Below are 18467 nucleotides of genomic sequence, written 5' to 3' on the forward strand. Positions count from 1 at the left end.
CCACATTAGCGTGGTGGAGTTGTGTGGTCCTTTTGACTTTACATGTCTTTCAGGATTCTTCCCCATAGGATGTGATCATTACAAAGATGAGCAGTGTTTCCATAGTGTGGTGTATGAACAAGCAGAAATGAATGAGATCTTATCCCCTCTGGCAAGGAGGGTCTAGATTTGGGTCACATCACCCAACTGCCTTATCATAGTCTTCCATATCCTGGCTCAAGCCGTTTCCTTAGTGCACAGGCTCAGCAGGTATCTGATGATACTGCAAGAGTGATCCCTAAGTTAGACAATAGTGAGGAGGATTTTCTGTGTCTTGTAAAAGCCTTCATTCAGCCTTTTTATATCCCCTACCAATATCAAATGCAGCAGCAGCAGACATTTTCCCTCATTCCTTCTTTGACAGCTGCTGATGATGTTATCTTCCATTATTGATTTCTCCCAAGTTTACATTATGCCTTTCCCCTTATTCTCAGATTTATTGGGAAGGTGAATATCCCCAGATTCAAGGTGAATCTAATAGGCCACTTTTTTTTCCTGTCTGCTCTGGCTGTATCTTTTGGAGACACCTTATCATTTCAGGCCTTTCAGAACTCTGTTTTAACCTGTCCATCTAGCAAGCTTTACCCAAACCTACAAGCCTTTATTTAACCACTCAGTTTTTCAAATTATGATGATGATAGTCAGGGGCCATGCTTTTCCAAATGTTGACATCTTCTCAGAAACCACATACAAGAAAAATGTATGGAGGCAGATGACACAGTTGTGTAAGGTAGACTAAACAATGGCTTATGCCTGTTTTGGGGGGACATATCTCAGCAGTATTGGAAATGTGGTGGATATTTTTGACTTGGGTTCTCAGCCTGTCTACTACTAAAGTGCAGGTGCACTGTGACTTCCAGATTTTATTGCAGATTCCAAGGGAATTAAGTTGACTTTAAGAATTTGCTGGACATTCCTGTTTAAATCATTTCCTGTTAAATCATGAGTAAGAGACTGGTTCCTCCTTAGATTCTAAACTTTGTTAGAGAAAATTGTTACACCTGTTTGAACCATCTTTGTTCCCTTCTTTAGAATTCAGTATCATGGAATACAAATTGCCTAGTAGATGTTACTTCAGCAATGAAGGTCTGAGAATTTCATGCTCCTTAATGCATTTTTCATAAAGATCAGGTTGCACTGTGCAGTAATACTCGATGTGATAGTGTTCAATCTTGCCGTTTGTTCTTACACATGGGTTCGGAGCCGATCCTCGGCTCCGTGTCGGCCGCTTGCAAGCTCTGCATCGAGAAGAAGCTCGAGACAATCTAATACCCACAATCCCCCTCTGCCTTTACCTCAGATCTAGTTTGCCGCTGCTGCGTTCGCATCGCTGGGAGCTAGCTCGAGCATCTTAAGTTAAGATATAACTTATTTTTGTTATATTTTATTGGATAATTTGTTCTCATAGACAACAGAAAGGATTAGTTGATATACTGAGTGTATGTGTGTTTGAGTAGGTTGAATTCTCGGTACCGTTAAGTTTATTAATTGGTTAGAGTTTTTCGGGGCCTACCAACCCTACTTAAATTTGACACCGGACTTGACATTTAAATCGGATTTGACTTTTTTTCACCGGATTTGACTATTATACTGGACTTGACTCTTATCTTACTTGTAAAATGTCTGATAAAGTGAAATCAGGTTTTAAGCGTTGTCAGTGTGGCCAAAAAATGTCAGTAACTGACAACCATAGATCTGAAGTAGGATATTCATTTGTCTGCAACCTGTGGGGTTATGGATCCGATATCGGATCCGAACCGGCATGGTTTTCCAGCTATGGATCCAAGCTCTCAGCTCCTCCCCTCACCCATAATGCCCTGCTCTACCCTCATGACCTCAGATCTTGTTTGCCGCGCTGGTAACTGGATGTGGGTACATAGCTCTCAGCTAAGTGAACTCTTTTCTTGTTTAAAAACAGAAAATTTTTTGATTCTTTAACTAAATTTGTGTGAAAGTAGTAGGTTTCCCTTTAATATAGACTGTTTTAAGTTAAAGTAATAATTTTTATTCCCTCCCCTCGCTGTGCGTAGAGTGTGTGTGTAGGCCTGTGTGTTTTTTTTGTTGTTTAAGTTACTTTCTGTAACTTTAGGTTTTATAGATTATGGCTGAACAGCCTAAATCTATATTTTCGAAATGCTCCGAGTGTGGCCATAAGCTCTCACCGGCTGATGGCCACACTCGGTGTGTTAGTGTCTTGGGGTTGAACACCTCACATCTGGTTGTTCCATTTGTGCAGGGTTCAACCCCAGGGCACTGAGGGAGCGGAGGTCCAAGCTGGTCTTGGCGGGTCTTTCACCGCCGCACTCGGCTCCGGCCTCCGCTCCTTCGGGGACTACTGTTTCTGCAGTTGTTCCCCTGTGGCACCCCCTCCTGCTCCTGGGACTCAAACTCCCGCTTCTGGAGAGGAGAGGGATGCAGCTAAAGGACGGAGGAGAAGCACCACTGGCGGGCCGAGACCTCTGTTTCGCCCCGCCAGCCAAGCGGCTTCTCCCGGCTCCGTTGTCGGTTCGGTCTCCTCCTTCTCGGCTCCGGTCCCCTGTGTGCTTCTCACCGGGTCCTGAGGAGGAGGAGACCCGATCTCCGTCGAGGCTATCGAGGAGGCACTCCAGGCCTACCTCGTAGCCTCTTCGAGATCTACCCATAGGCTTTCTGATGCTGATCTGGACCGGATGATGAGAAGGTTCATCCAGGGCCAGATGCAGATGGGAGTTCTCTTGCCTCCCCTCCGGGAGCTCAACACCCTTTTAAGCCTATTGCTCCTTCTCCGACCCGCTATCCGGGTTCGAGCAACTGGAGCCGAGCAGCTTCGGAGCCGGGGGAAGGTCGGAGCCGATAGTACTTGCTACTTCGGATCCGACCCTGCCCTCGAGTGCGTCGGTCCCGATCTCGGAGCCTGGATCCGAGCCGGATCCGGGGATCAGTGCTCCTTGGCGCCGTCTGTGTCGGAGCGCACTGTCCCTTCGGATCCGAGTGCTTGGCGCCGGCTCCGATCCACTCTTCGGATCCGAGGGGAGCCGATTGTCGGATCCTTTGGTCGAGGTCGGCTCCCTTCGGCTTTTGATGTAGTGGGGAGGGCTCTGTTGAGGGTCTCCGGACCCCGGCACTTGCTTCGGCTCCGTCCGCTCCCTCTGCACTGGGCCAGGCTTCCACCATCCGCCCCTGGGACAGCCCGTTTCTGTGCCCCAAGTTGCTCCCATGGAGCAAATTGCTGCTGAGGACTCCTCTGACAGCCCCCAGAGGAGGCCCTCGCAGCATACGCAAAAGGAGGCACATTGACTCCCGAGTCTCTCACTGAAGACACGGACTTGGAGGAAGGGAAGGCTCCCCACGGTCACCCCGAGGATGTCTCCTTCGGAGACATCATGGAAATGCTCCGTATTAGGGGTGGTCTGCCCCAAGTCTTCCTCGGACGAGTCCGTGTTCTTGGAGGCATTCAAACGGGCCCGTCTACCTCTTGGGTGTCCCCTGCCGACCCCCTGGTGGACCTTATTACCACCAGGGCGTGGAAGGAACCGGACACCGTGGAGCCAATTCCCAAAAGACCGGATAGGATCCTTAGTCCGCCCTCCGACAGGACCCATTGGAGTAAGGGGCCTCCTGTAGATGCCATGTTGATGGCGGCGGCCACTAAGAGGGAACTGGCTCAGGAGAGTCCCTCAGTCCACCCACCGAGCAAGGAGTCTCGGATGATGGACCGCTTGGGGAAGCGGATGTTCAGTTCGGCGACCTTCTCGGTAAGGGCGCTGAACTATTTGGCACATGTTATTCGGATGCAGCGAGATCTTATTAAGGAATACGCTGCATCCCCCCCTGAGTCCATTTCGGAGGAGGACAGAGTTCTGCACTCCACCAAAATGGCCACTCTTAGGTCAGTCACAAATACTTCTATGCGGCTACTCTCCCATGCAACGGAGGGCGCCGCTAGAGCTGCGGAGACAGGACTGGTCACTAGACGTCAGGCCTGGCTCCGTCACTGCGATTTTTCTGAGCCCTTCAAGGCGTCGTTTGCGAACGCCCCTTTGATGGTTCTGCTCTGTTTGGCAAGACCGTTCGCAAGACGTTGACCCAGAGCGAGAAGGACGGGAAGACGCTGTCTGCCGTCGGAATCCGCTTCTCTGCACCCCAGAGGCCCTATTCTAGGAACCAAAAGGGTCAGAAGAAGATGTGGTTCCGCAAGTCGCAGCAGTCCCAGCCTGCTCCGGACAACCAGTCCTTCCGTGGCAGAGGAGGACAGGGAGGACGCCGCCCTAGAGGCAGAGGGGCTCCCAGAAACTTCGGGTCCAGGGAACCTTTCTCTGAACGGCCCGCAGCAACCCTGAGGTTGCCCGACTGCTCTACTCTGGAGGCAGTCGGGGACGTTCGGGCACCTAGCGGCATGGGAGTCCATAACATCGGACCGCTGGGTTCTCCAAATCATATCCAGGGATATCGCATTCCTTTCCTTCACCTTCCAAAGTTGAAGTCCCTCCCAGACGCGTTCCACCCGGTCAACGGGAGGCCGCTTTGGCAGAAATTGGCCATCTGCTAAAGAAAAGAGCCATCCAGCCCGTTCCCCCAGACCAGATCGGATCAGGGTTCTACTCCAGATTCTTTTTAGTGCCAAAAAAGATGGGGGAACTAAGACCAATCCTAGACCTCTCTCTCTTGAATCTGGCAGTCCCCAAAGAAAAATTCGAATGGTCACTCTGCAATCTATTCTCCCCCTTCTGGGAGAAAATCACTGGATGTGCTCGATAGATCTCAAGGATGCGTACTACCACATCCTGATGGACAGGCGCTCCAGGAGGTTTCTCCGCTTCCGGCTGGGAGCCAGTCACTACCAGTTCGGGTCCTTCCCTTTGGTCTCACCACAGCCCCAGGGTGTTTACCAAAGTACTAGCAGTGGTAGCGGCCCACCTGAGGCTTCAGGGGTGCAGGTCTTTCCCTACCTGGACGACTGGCTCCTTACCGCCCCAACAAGGCATCTACTTCTCTTGGCGAGACTCCTTTCTCCATCTTGCTCCATTTCTGGGCATCACAATAAATACAAAAGTCCAACCTGGCCCACACAGCTCTTAGATTTCATAGGGGCCAGACTAGACACAAGGAGTTTACGAGCCTTCCTCACTGCGGACAGAGTTCTAAATCTGCAGCTCCAGGTGCGGGCCATTCTCCATTCAAGTTCTGTTCCAGCGGAGTTGGTCCTGAGGGCTCTAGGGTCCATGGCTTCGCTATAGCACTTCTTCCTCTTGCCAGGCTCAATATGCGCATTCTACAGTGGACGCTCTTAGTACAGTGGTCATACCTTGCTCTCCCCATGCATCATCCCATAGCGATCAGCAAGGCTTGCAAGCGGTCCCTCTTGTGGTGGCTCCACTCCCGGATCTCCACGAGGGTCGCCCATTTTGTGCTTCTCCCCTCTCGCCACGGTGACCACGGACGCCTCCGCCTCGGGTGGGGGCACTTGGGCGGACAGTCCAAGGCACGTGGAACGATTCAGAGACCTTACTGCATATCAATGTTCTAGAGATGAGAGCAGTGCTCTTAGCGTTGCTAGCACTTCAGGACTTTCTTCCCTTGGGAACAATTGCGATTCAATCGGACAATATGTCTGTTGTCTGGTACATCAACAAGCAAGGTGGAACAAGGGCTTACCCCCTTTGTCGAGAGGCCATGAGAGTTTGGGAATGGGCAATCTCCACCAATCGCTTACTCATAGCAACGCACATTCCGGGTCGGTCCAACATCCTAGCGGACAAGCTCAGTCGCACCATTCTGACCCCTTACGAGTGGTCTCTCAATTGTCAAGTAGCGGAACGCATATTCGCACGGTGGGGAACCCTTCATGCGATCTTTTGCTTCTCCCTCAAACACCAAGTGCGACAGTTTTTCGCTCTAATACCTCCTCCCGGAGGTACCCCAAGAGACGCTCTGGTGCATGCTTGGCCGCCCGGTCTTCTGTATGCCTATCCACCCTTGCCTCTGATGCTACAAGTTCTTCAGAAAGCCTCTCGGGTGGGTTGCAGAATGATTCTCATTGCTCCATTCTGGCCTCGACAGATCTGGTTCCCCTTCCTAAGGTCTCACTCGGTGAATCCTCCTTGGATTCTAGATCCCATTCGGATCTGATATCCCATCCATCCTGCATTCCTCCTCCGAACCTGGACAACCTGAAGCTGACCGCTTGGCTGCTCCAGTTCCACTCTTGATAAGGACTCCCGGTATTTCTTCACCGGTAAAGGCTATTTTGGTGGCGGCTCATAAACCATCCACTAGAAAGGTTTACGAAGCAAATGGAAACGTTTCTCTGTGTGGAGCGGCAAGGCCTAAATCCTTCACGGTTCCTCTCCCTGTAGTGCTTGATTTTCTAACCTCTCTCTTTAATGATGGTGCCAGCAGTTCCACAGTCAAAGTTCAACTGGCGGCAATTTCTCACTATCACATTGGTCAAGAGTCTAATCCTCTTATGTCAGCCAAATTGTGCAAAACATTTCTTAAAGGTACTTTCCTTCTCAGGCCCCTATAAAACAAGCAGTTCCTCCTTGGGACCTTTCTTTGGTCCTACAGGCCTTGACCGCTCCCCTTTCGAGCCCAAGGCTACGGTGGATCTCAAATTCTTGTCCTACAAGACAGCCTTTTGGTAGCCATTACATCAGCCAAGAGAGTTTCTGAACTTCAAGCTTTATCAGCTAAACCTCCTTACTTGGTATTTCATCCGGACCGTGTCTCCCTCAGGACCAACCCGTCCTTCCTTCCTAAAATCGCTTCTGAAGCAAACATCAATCAATCCATTAACCTCCCTGTTTTCTTCCCTAAGTATGAAAACAAAGGTGAATATAAGCTACACTCACTAGATGTTCACAGGCAACTTAGATTTTATCTCAACAGGACAGCTGGTCATAGGCAATCCGACCAGCTGTTTATTTCCTTTGCAAAATTCAATTTGGGCAAGCCAATTTCTAAAGTTTCTCTGTCCCGCTGGATTTCACAGTGCATTTTATTGGCTTATCAAGCGTCAGGAAGGCCCGCACTGGGGGGTGTTCATGCCCATTCAACCCGGTCAGTATCTACCTCGGCAGCCTTCAAGGCTAGGATTCCTCTAGATGATATTTGTGCAGCAGCCACGTGGGCTTCATCTCATACATTTATTTCTCACTATAAGTTGGATCTTGCATCTAGGGGTAGAGCATCCTTTGGCTCCGGTGCTCGGAATATCCTTCCATGATGGCGCCCAAGATTCAGGTAGCTGGGGACTCTGTCCCACAGGTTGCAGACAAATGAATATCCTACTTCAGATTTAGAAGTGATGTACTCACCATAACGATCCATCTGAGTAGGTGTATTCATTTGTCTGCAACCATCCCGCCCTCCTATCCCCCTGGCCTTTCAGTTTCCTGCATATTCCTTGTTACCCTTTTAGGGTATTGTTGCTTTGGCAAACTCGATCTGAGGTCATGAGGGTAGAGCAGGGCATTATGGGTGAGGGGAGGAGCTGAGAGCTTGGATCCATAGCTGGAAAACCATGCCGGTTCGGATCCGATATCGGATCCATAACCCCACAGGTTGCAGACAAATGAATACACCTACTCAGATGGAACGTTATGGTGAGTACATAACTTCTAATTCCTGCGTCTACTGCCTTGGTCCTCTCCACTTACAAGAGGACTGTTCAATCTGTCACTCTTTTAGTGGGAGGGTCATGACAGATAGGCGCAGGAAACTCATGGACAGAGGATTATTAAAACCTTCTTTTCAGGAGGCTCTGGATGCTTCTGACCAGGCATCGAAATCCTCGAAGGAATCGAAGACGTCGGAGCCCAAGTCATCGGCTCCGAGCTCTTCGAGTAAAGTTAGATCACCGGTTCCACAGACTTCGGGGCCGAGTGTTCAACTGGTGTCGGTTCCTGAGCCTCGAGTCTTGGAACCGGTGATGGAGCTCCCTCCTTCGACTTTATTGAGGTCGGCTCCGTCTTCGGTTCCTTCGACCCGTTCTTCTTCCAAACTCTCCGATGTCGATGTGGATCGTGTGGTGCAGAAGTTATTGGAGCATTCGGCCCTGTCCAAACTTATTTCAGTTTCCACCCAGTTGGTGTCGAAACTTGAAGGCCTCCCAGTGTCTCCATCCATTCCTCCTCCGAGACCTGTCCAGTCTTTGGAGCCGGAAGAGGTTGATCTTCTGATTGTGGAGCCCTCGGGTCCAGAACCGTCCTTTTCTCGGTCTGTTCCTCTCACCTCAACTCCTTCGGACCCGATACCGGAGTCTCGGAGCCGACGATCTGTCCTTGGTTCCGAGGCCGAGAGTCGAACCGACGTTTCGGTTCCGACTCTTCCCCTCGGGGCCTCGGCGCGGATCGATTCGGCTCCGTCCTCGGGGTCGATGCCTTCGGTGCCTGTTTCGGAGATTCTTCCCATTTCTTCGAACCGGGAGATTCTTCGATTCGGGACCGGGCGTTCGACCTAATGAGGAAGGTGTTGTCTACCCAGACAACCACATCAGTGGAAGCAACCTCTCCTCCCCTTAAAGGGCCGTTATCCTCCTCTGCACCCACGGCCACATCCAAGCGTCGAGCACCAGTGTCTCAGCCACCCCTGGAGGGTGCCCCCTCTTCCTCGGAGGCTTCTTCGGATGCTCCCCACGAAGAAGTCCCTAGGAAAAGATTGTGTAAGAGGAGACACTTGGATTCTCCACAAGAATCCTTGACATCCGATACTGACTTAGATGAGTCAGAGGGTCCCTAAGTCACCTTCAGAAGATGTCTCTTTTCGGACATATTGGAGATCCTGAAACAGAGAGGTGACTGGCAGTCCCTTCCCTTCTGAGGATGAGTCAGTTTTGCTGAAGGCATTCGGTGCTCGCCCTTCTTCCTCCTGGGTCACTCCGCCTTCGACGAATTAATGGAACTTATTGCTCAAGGGCGTGGAGGCTCCTGACACAGTGGAACCAGTCCCAAGGAAACCCAGTAAATATATCACTGCACCTCAGGACAAGACCTACTTAACAAAAGGAGTTCCAGTGGCGCTATAAGGTGGCAGCGCCACGAAAAAGGAGATGTCGGAATCTTCCTCATCTGTCCATCCCCTAATAAAGATTCTAGGACTATGGACAGATGGAAGCGCATTTTTAGTTCAGCGGCTTTTTCCATGCGATCCCTGAACTATTTGACCCATTTTACACACTACAGAGGGATCTAGTCAAAGAGTTGGGAGATACCCTCCAGGGTACTACAGATGCTGCTGTCTCAGAGAAAGTGACAGCGCAACTTAATACCCTTACATCCATTGTGAACTCGTCCATGAGGCTGATTTCTTACGCAGAAGGTTCGAGTAGGGCAGCAGCTTCAGCGATTGCTCTTCGCAGACAATCCTGGATGCGCTTATGTTCATTTGCGGAAGCCTTCAAGTCTTCCTTTACTAACGCCCCATTTGACGGTGCCACCCTCTTTGGCCCCAAAGTAAAGGAGACCCTTACCCGGTGTGAACAGGAGGGAAAGACTCTGTCTGCTGTCGGAGTCCGTTTTTCCACCCCAACCAGACTGTACCCCAAAGGGCAACGTGGTGGGAAAATGTGGTTTCGAAAACCCCAAGGATCTTTCCCAGGCACACAGGGTGATGCCCCTTCTAGAGGCAGAGGAGGGGGCAGAGGTGGAAGACGCCGCCCTGGCGGCAGAGGGGGTCCGCAGCATCAAGGTGACAGGGATACACTCCCTGGTAAACCTTTCCAGCACTCCTGAGAGGAGGCCCGACTGTCCTGCTCTGGAGGCAGTCGGGGTCGCTAGCTTTATACCCTCAGGCCTGGCAAAATATATCTACAGACAAGTGGGTAAAGAGCGTGGTTACCAGAGGTTACAACATACCCTTTCTATCCCATCCCATTCCAAAGAAAAGACTCCCAGATGTACCCCATCTGCAGAGCCAGCAGCTATAGAAATTTCAAAGCTGCTTGAAAAAAGAGTCATCCAACCAGTCCCAGCGGACCAGCAAGGATTCAGGACTTACTCAAGGTTCTTTTTAGTTCCAAAGAAAACACGGGACTGGAGGCCCATCCTGGACCTAAGCGACCTCAATACCTTCGTCAAGAAAGAAAAGTTCCGAATGGTCACGCTTCAATCGATCCTTCCATTCTTACAGAAGGACGACTGGATGTGCTCAATAGATCTGGAGGATGCATACTACCACATCAAAATGGCCAGGGCATCCAGAGATCATTTGCGCTTCTGGCTGGGGCCAGTCACTTTCAATTCGAGCCCTGCCCTTTGGTCTGACCTCAGCCCACAGGGTCTTCACCAAATGCATGGCAGTGGTAGCGTCTCACTTGAGACGCCAAGGATTCCAGGTGTTTCCGTATCTGGACGACTGGCTCCTTTCTGCCACCACCCAGCGTCAACTATTACAGGCCAGAGACTATACTCTTCAACTGTGTGTTCACCTAGGAATTTCCGTAAACTTCGGAAAATCCTTACTTCAGCCATCACAGAATATCTTGTTCATAGGAGCGGAATTAAACACACGTCAGTTAATTCTAAGACTTCCTCCAGAAAGGATACTATCACTTCAGACTCACATACGTCTTCTTCTCTTGTCCAGGAAATCTCCAGCAAAACTGGTACTGAAGGTTTTGGGACTCATGTCAGCTTCTCTTATTGCAATACCCTTGGGAAGGCTGCACATGAGAGTCCTACAATGGCTACTGTTTGCACAATGGTCGTTCCAACAACTACCTCTAACACACAAGATTCTTATAACGAACACATGCAAAACACACCTAAACTGGTGGCTTCAAACGTGCAACCTTTCCAAGGGGAGACCATTTGTGCTACCCACGCCTACAGTTACGGTGACCACGGACGCTTCCCTGATAGGGTGGGGGGGCATCTTTCAGGGACAGACAGTCCAAGGCGAATGGACCAATTTGGAGTACAATCTGCACATCAATGTTCTAGAGTTGAGGGCAGTGTTTCTAGCGTTGCAACACTTTGCTCCCCTTCTTCCTCTGGGAACTATTGCAGTTCAGATGGACAACATGTCTGTAGTCTGGTACATAAACAAGCAAGGGGGAACCAAGTCCTATCAGCTATGCAGAGAGGCCATGAGAATCTGGCAATGGGCGGAGTCCACGGGTCGCTTTCTAATAGCAACGCACATCCCGGGTCATCCAACGTCATAGCCGACAGGCTGAGCAGAGCAATTCTGTTACCGCACGAGTGGTCCCTGAAACAGTCAGTGGCGAAAAGGATTTTTCTCACGTGGGGCCAGCCTTCCTGCGATCTGTTTGCGTCTCCAATGAACGCCAAATGCAGGAGCTACTTTGCCCTATTACCTCCTCCAGGGGAAGTCCCCAGGGACGCACTGATTCACGATTGGCCCCGGGACTCCTGTACGCATTTCCCCTGATATCAAAGTTTCTCCAGAAAGCCAGAAACCTACACAGGACAATAATCCTCATTGCCCCATTCTGGCCTCGTCAAATTTGGTTTCCCTTCCTGAAGACACACTGCATTCGGGGACCCTGGATTCTGGACCCAGAGCCAGATCTATTGACTCACTCGTCAGGGGCTCCCCATCCCGCTCTTGTCCCTCCATCTAGCAGCTTGGTTGCTCCAATTCCCAACTTAGCCAGGTCTGATCTTCTTTCGCCGGCAGTTCAGAATATATTGGTGGCTTCTCATAAAGCTTCCACTACTAAAACATATTCTAGTAAATGGAAGCGATTTGTATTCTGGGCGAATACACAGCAAGTGGATCCTTTTATAGCTCCTTTGAATAAAATATTAGAGTTTTTAACGGACTTGTTCCATCACGGTGCTTCTCCTGCCACACTAAGGGTTCAATTGGCTGCCATTTCAAATTTCCATGTGGAAGAATGTGGGGCTCCTGTTATGGCCCACAGACTTTGTAAAGCCTTTTTAAAAGGGGTTTTTCATATTAGACCACCAGTTAGCCTACGTCACCTTGGAGTCTAAACTTGTTGTTATCTAAATTAATGTTGCCCCCCTTTGAACCAGCCTCCTCTTGCCCATTAAAATTTTTGTCCTGGAAGACTCTCTTTTTGGTAGCCATTACATCCACTAGGCGAGTATCTGAACTTCAAGCTCTCTCCATCAAGCACCCTTATTTGATCTTTCACTCTGACAGAGTTTCTCTTCGAACTAATTCATCCTTCCTCCCTAAAGTTTGTTCTATTAACAATATTAATCAGTCCATTGAATTACCCACCTTCTTCAAGAATCACTCCAACAAAATGGAGTATATGTTGCACAAATTAGATGTTCACAGACAACTAAGGTTTTACTTGGATAGAACAAAAGATCACAGAAAAACTGATCAACTTTTTGTGGCCTTTGCTGATAACAGGAAAGGATTAGCGGTTACCAAAAGAACTCTTTCTAAGTGGTTAATGGATTGTATAATCTATGTCTATGATTCTTCAAATCAAACTCTTTTACACAAACCCAAAGGACATTCCACAAGGTCAGTGTCTACATCTCTGGCTCATGCAGCCCGCCTACCACTAGACGCTATTTGTGCGGCTGCTACTTGGTCTAAGCCACATACATTCATTTCTCATTATAAGGTAGACAAGGTTTCTAGGGACAGGGCAACCTTTGGTTCCACTGTGCTCAAGAACGTCCTTCCGTGAGTTCCTCAGGAACAAGGAGCTAGGGCGCTACCCATGTGTAAGAACAACGGGCGAGATTGAACACTATCACATATAGAAGTTATGTCCTTACCATAACGTTCCATGTGGAGTGTTCATCTCGCCTTTGTTCTTACATTCCCACCCTCCCTTAAGAAGAACGTTCATTTTTGGTGCCTGGCCTGGGGCATTCTGCTTCTGCTTTGCAGATGTTGTGTACATAGTTAACATGTGTATATATGTGTATGTGTCTATATATATATTTATATATAGACTCTTAGTTCTGTGCATATGTGAGGTAAGCATGAGTGTGCTCTCTCTAGAGACTGGTTTGCTTGCAAACTAGATCTGAGGTAAAGGCAGAGGGGGATTGTGGGTATTAGATTGTCTCGAGCTTCTTCTCGATGCAGAGCTTGCAAGTGGCCGACACGGAGCCGAGGATCGGCTCCGAACCCATGTGTAAGAACAAAGGCGAGATGAACACTCCACATGGAACGTTATGGTAAGGACATAACTTCTATTTTATGCCCAAGGTGGCTGTGGAGATAAATCTGAACCAGGTAGTCAGTCATTCAGTTTTTATCTTAATTATAGCAGTAAAGGGAAGTGCAAGTTGTAGTGTCTAGACATTCATTGGCAGTTGATTTGTTTTCTAAACAACAAGCTGGGATGAAAAGTATCTAAGGTTACCTTAGTGACTGATGATGGACTGCATCAACTTTTGTCACCAAAAGTATGGAGTTAAGTTACTGTAAACTGCTAACACACATGAAACAACTAGGGCTACTTTTATGGCAGCATTGATTTGTGACAGTGGCCTGCTTTTTGGGACCACCACACTCAAAAGGGATTCTTGGAAGAAACCACATAGGTAGTTGAGTTAGATGCTTCATACTACCAGTTTGGAGAGGACGGGCAAGACCAACATAACTATTAGACGTCCATCCTCTTCCATATATATCCAATGGAGGTATTGGGAGATTTTTTTTAATGTATGTTTTATTTATCACTATAAGGTCCCAAACTGACTTCCAAAGTCTAGAGCAGCAGGGGGAAGCAGTAAGCATTATGGAAGAAAGGAGGAAATAAAGCCAGGGAAAGACTTGGGTTGGTGTCTACAGGGATTTTGGTCAGTGGTAGTGTTCTGCCTGTTCAGAGGAGGAAGAGGATCATCTAGTTCTTCCATTATGGTAAGCACTTTGCTTTTTTCTAAGTTTTAATTATGTAGGTATGTTTATGTTAGACTAATAAAAGACACGTGCAGATACTATAGAGAAACTGAGAGAAATGAAAATGCTATAATTGTTTAGAGCTGCTATGGAAAATGACTGGCAGGAAACTCTTTATTTTAAGAAGTATTTTTTAAGAAGCTGTCATTAATTCTGTCTTGTCTGTCTCATTACCTGTGTTTATGATATATTTGCTACTTAAAAATCATAACTGAGAGTATGTGATTAAGTCTTAATTAATATTGTAAAAGTGAAGAGTAAAGTTATTATACTTGACATATGAAACCAAAAAGCATAGTTGTTGCATTTATCCTATACACAATGTGATTTATTTTGTATGTAACACTGGGACAGATTTAAAAAATATCAGACTGTTTTTCAATTGTGTCTGATCATATTTTATTTCTCTTTTCCTTAGTATGATTGGTTTTTCACAGAAGGAAATGTCGACCCTACCGTAAGTAATAACTGCCTAACATTTAGTTATTTTTACCTAACCCAAAAAACTTGGTATGCAGAAGTCATCATTTCTATAGAAATTTTTTATTCATTTTGTGATTAATTGTATATTCAGTCTTTTTTGAAAGTGTTGAATCAGGCAAGTAATAACTAGCAGATTGCTAACCTCAGAAAAAACACAACTATTTGTGTAATCTGTGTACCTAAGGCCATGTTCATGCTGTACAGGGTGTTTGAAATTGATCCATATGTGGCATTCAGAATTTATTGCAAACTGTTAGCTGTTTCATTCAGTACTGAATTCTTTTTCACCCATTATTGTGACAAAGTGTGGCTGTCCAGCAAAATGGCACTGGGATGAAGGACATGTTTATTCATTATGCCATTTGTCATGTTTTCACTTAGAACGTGGCACACTTACCATCATTACCAATACAAAGCATGTAATCATCTTTGTCCTAGGTTTTTTTTTTTTTTTTTTTTTTTTTTTTTTTTTAAGGAGGAAAGCCTGGCAACACAGCAGAAAGTGACATGTACAGTTCCATTCACTGATGTATGCTTGTTTTATTGATGACGCACTTGCATCCATATAGCTAAAGAGCAAATCCTAAAAGAGGTTGACTGAGTGCTTTATTGCTGTATACAAGTTTGTATTCTTGTTGTTTAATTTCTTATGTATCTTTTGTATAAAAGTATATTTTAATAGTAGATCAGACAGATTTGTATTTTTTAAAGTTTAATGTTAGATGGCAGACTGATGTTAGAATTAGGGTTGCCACCTTTCTATTGTGCCATTTCCTGAGAAACAAGCCACACCCCATGCATAATCAAGCCACACCCATTCCCTGTAATTGGCATGCCCCTTTGCTCTAGCACCCTTCAGCACAAGTTGAATATCACATAGTTACCACTAAATAGAAAAATATGCAACAAGTCAGAAGTAAATTTAAAAACTTTATTTAGAAATACTTCATTCAAGGATTTACTACATGCAACAGTACATCACAAGCATGGGAAAACTAACCCTTCAGCACAAGTCTGATATCACATGTAGGTAGTACTTAAATGGAATTACTTGGATATAAAAACAATAATTAATTCAAAGCAGTACATAAAGGGTTCACTACACACAATAGTACAAACAGTAATTCATTCAAAGCAGTACATTAAGGGTTCACTACACACAACAGTACAAAAATGCCAGCACTTGAAGAAAAGCAATTGTATAAAGTGTCTTCACAATTTTGCCAGAAATCATTGCTTATACTTGAAGCTATATTTGGCATTTGATGTAGCAGCCTCAAGTAATGGCTGGTTATTTTTCACAAATGAATAAAATTGTGAACAACTCATGTCAAAGTTTAGCTTGACTTGCAACTCTGCCTTCAAAAGAGACACAAGCAATTCTATTTCTTGTATCAGTCCACGCATTCCCCATAAGTGAAAAAACCTTTTCCACAAAGCTATTGCTGGGGGGGGATTGAAAGGGCAAACTGCACCAGTCTGTAAAGTGGCTTGCAGTCTGGAGCTTTACTAAAAAATGTCACCCAGCGATCACGTACAGATGCCTCTGTCATCTGTAACAGGGCTGGCAATGCAGCAGTTAAAGTGCAGTAGTCTGAGTAAAGTGCTTCAATGTCCACGTCCAATTTGAAGAGGTCTGCAACTGTATGCAGTTCTGGCCATGTTACAGGATGTTGGAGGCTGAGAACCTGCATAGCTTTAAAGGGACTTAGTCAAACCACTTCTGTAGGTAATAAAGTCCTTTACTGTAAAAATCACAGAAGTTCCTACAGACCTGCTGTGCAACAGCTGGAGTAAAGTGCTGTAAGGTAGATGAAACTATAGAACCAAAGAATTGGTCATCTAGCCTTCTCTGCAACTCATCTTTAAGACTTTTCATCACTGTGTACAACTCAGGAGCAGAGAGAGAGTGTTACTTTCCAGCTTTTCTATAGACTTGTGGAATACCTGCAGGATGTAGTGCATGAAATGTATGTAGCACTCTGCCTCCAAGATATCCCCACTGATGCCATCCGCATCAGCCTCCACAAATTTCCAGATAAAGGGGTGACCGTCCTCAGGCCCTTGACTAATAGAATAACTTTTAATAGCAAGCCAGCATTCGGCCAGCCTTGCAACAGCTGGGAACAAAGACGGCCACCTTGTTGCAACATGCTGCATGATTTCCTTAAAGTCCTGGTCTAGAAAGGAATAGATGTCTTTCAACAGTGCCATTTTTTAGCAGATGTTGAAAACTCACTATATATTTTCAAAACCAGAGTCTCCACTTCAAACTTTGCAAGGGACTTGCTTGCATGCTTGGCACAGTTGTGTATAACATGGCATAAACAGTTTACTGCAATGATGTGAGGCACCTCTGATTTCAAATTTTTAAAAATAGATCTCTGCTTTCCATAATTAACAGAGGCATTGTCTGCAGCATAGCTAGCAATGTTTTGTACTTGGAGTCCTTTCTGGACAAGGATGTCCTTTATTTTTTTAAAGATACATTCAGCTCTTTCATTATGATCCTTGTAGAAATCCAGACATTTCCGTTATGTGCCATGGGTGTGAGTGAAGAACTGAATAACCAAAGCGAACATTTTTCTGTTCCCTTTATTGGATGCATCTGATCCCACTGAGAAATAGGAATTTCAGAAGGAGCTCCTCTGAATGAGGTGCAAGTATATTCATGACAATACTCTCAAATTTTGTCTTCCCACAGCTGAATTATGAAGCCAAATTAGAATCAAGGAAAACTGTCAGTGCCAGCTTACCTCCACAGTCCATGGATACATATGAGTGACCGTGTTTCACTCCATGGTAGACTGCTGTCACTTCAGCTGCAGTCAGTTTGGAAGCTTCACTGGTTGCATTACGTGGCTGAATAAACATCATTACAAGGTTCTGCCTTTGAAGCTGAAGGCTTTGCTGATGTTTGTCTGACTTCTGGTGGCTTTTCAGTGCCTTTTCCCCATCCCATTTTACAGTGAAAATTATTCCACAGGATATGCACTTTGCCATGGCATCTGCATTTGGAACAGGTAGCACCCATGAGTAGTTTTGCTCCCATACCTTATTATAACTGCAGATAAACTTCTTTGGAGACATGCTTTCAACCTCTTGATCCGTTGACCTTTTCCCAAGCATGATTCATGCAGGATCCTTGCTCAACAACACTACAATAAACCGAAACAGCTGTTAATACAAAAATCACACTTGACCAACACCAGTGCCTGGTGGGGCTTGTGTCAATCAGTAGCCAGAGTTGATCACATTCACATGTGAATCTCCAGACTTTCGCACCCTGGCAATACCAAGTTGGTATAAGGAAAAAAACGTGAAAAAGTGAGACTCCACACGAAAAATTAACGGTGAAGGTCAAGCAATGAAAGGCAGAAGCAGACACGATAAAGATGAATTATGTAGCTCAGCAATCATAATACCCTCTGGCTGCAACAGTAATAACTTGCGTAGAGACGGCTCAAAAATCAGACTTTTAAATACTGTAATCCTAGAACAGGCCATGCAGTTTCTTAGAAGCCTAACAAAAATATTTAGCAACTTAAAACCTGTATCATCTGGTAGAAATCCACGCAGTATGATAACAGTGAGGCAAAATCTGTCCATTTTGTTCTAAACAATACCTTTCAACCTAGGCAAGAAACCTACACTAGGCTGTGCTAGAGACACAGAAACATTAGTTTTAGGTGTTACATTACAGTTTACTGTACTGTAAATTTCCGTCTGATTTACAAACACACGGGAAAGGCTGGCACAGGTTTAGTAACTATGTCCCCTTTTCCCCAGACTATAAAAGTAATTATTGCCACCTACTCCTTATCAGCCACTTTAAGGCCCCAACAAAAAAGTGTCCAATCTTACCATTTGACCCAACGGCGAGGTAGAGTGGCTCACAGTGTCACTAAGTAAATATGCAAGTATTCTCGAAACTTAAATCCCTACACCACAGTGAAAGGTTTAAACATATTTAATAAAATAAAATATTCAGTATATATTCACTGTGACAAGTTCAAAACCACATAAAATATTGACAGTCTCAAAGAAAAACAAAGTAAAAACAGCTACATTAAGCCTTACTATATACCCAAGACAGTACACCC

General features: G+C 46.2%; 1 protein-coding gene across 4 annotated transcripts in view; it reads left to right on the plus strand.

Moving 5' to 3' along the window:
• ARHGAP21 (Rho GTPase activating protein 21) overlaps positions 1–18467 on the plus strand; it is a 2418417-nt gene that overhangs the window by 2221940 nt on the left and 178010 nt on the right. For all 4 annotated transcript variants that reach the window (XM_044089838.1, XM_044089836.1, XM_044089837.1 and 1 more), the window contains one exon: positions 14300–14338. In XM_044089838.1, the coding sequence (XP_043945773.1) occupies positions 14300–14338 (39 nt within the window). The remainder of the gene's footprint in view (positions 1–14299; positions 14339–18467) is intronic.

Source organism: Protopterus annectens, chromosome 12.part0 (assembly GCF_019279795.1).
Source record: "Protopterus annectens isolate FY-2018-M chromosome 12.part0, PAN1.0, whole genome shotgun sequence".
NCBI lineage: Eukaryota > Metazoa > Chordata > Ceratodontiformes > Protopteridae > Protopterus > Protopterus annectens.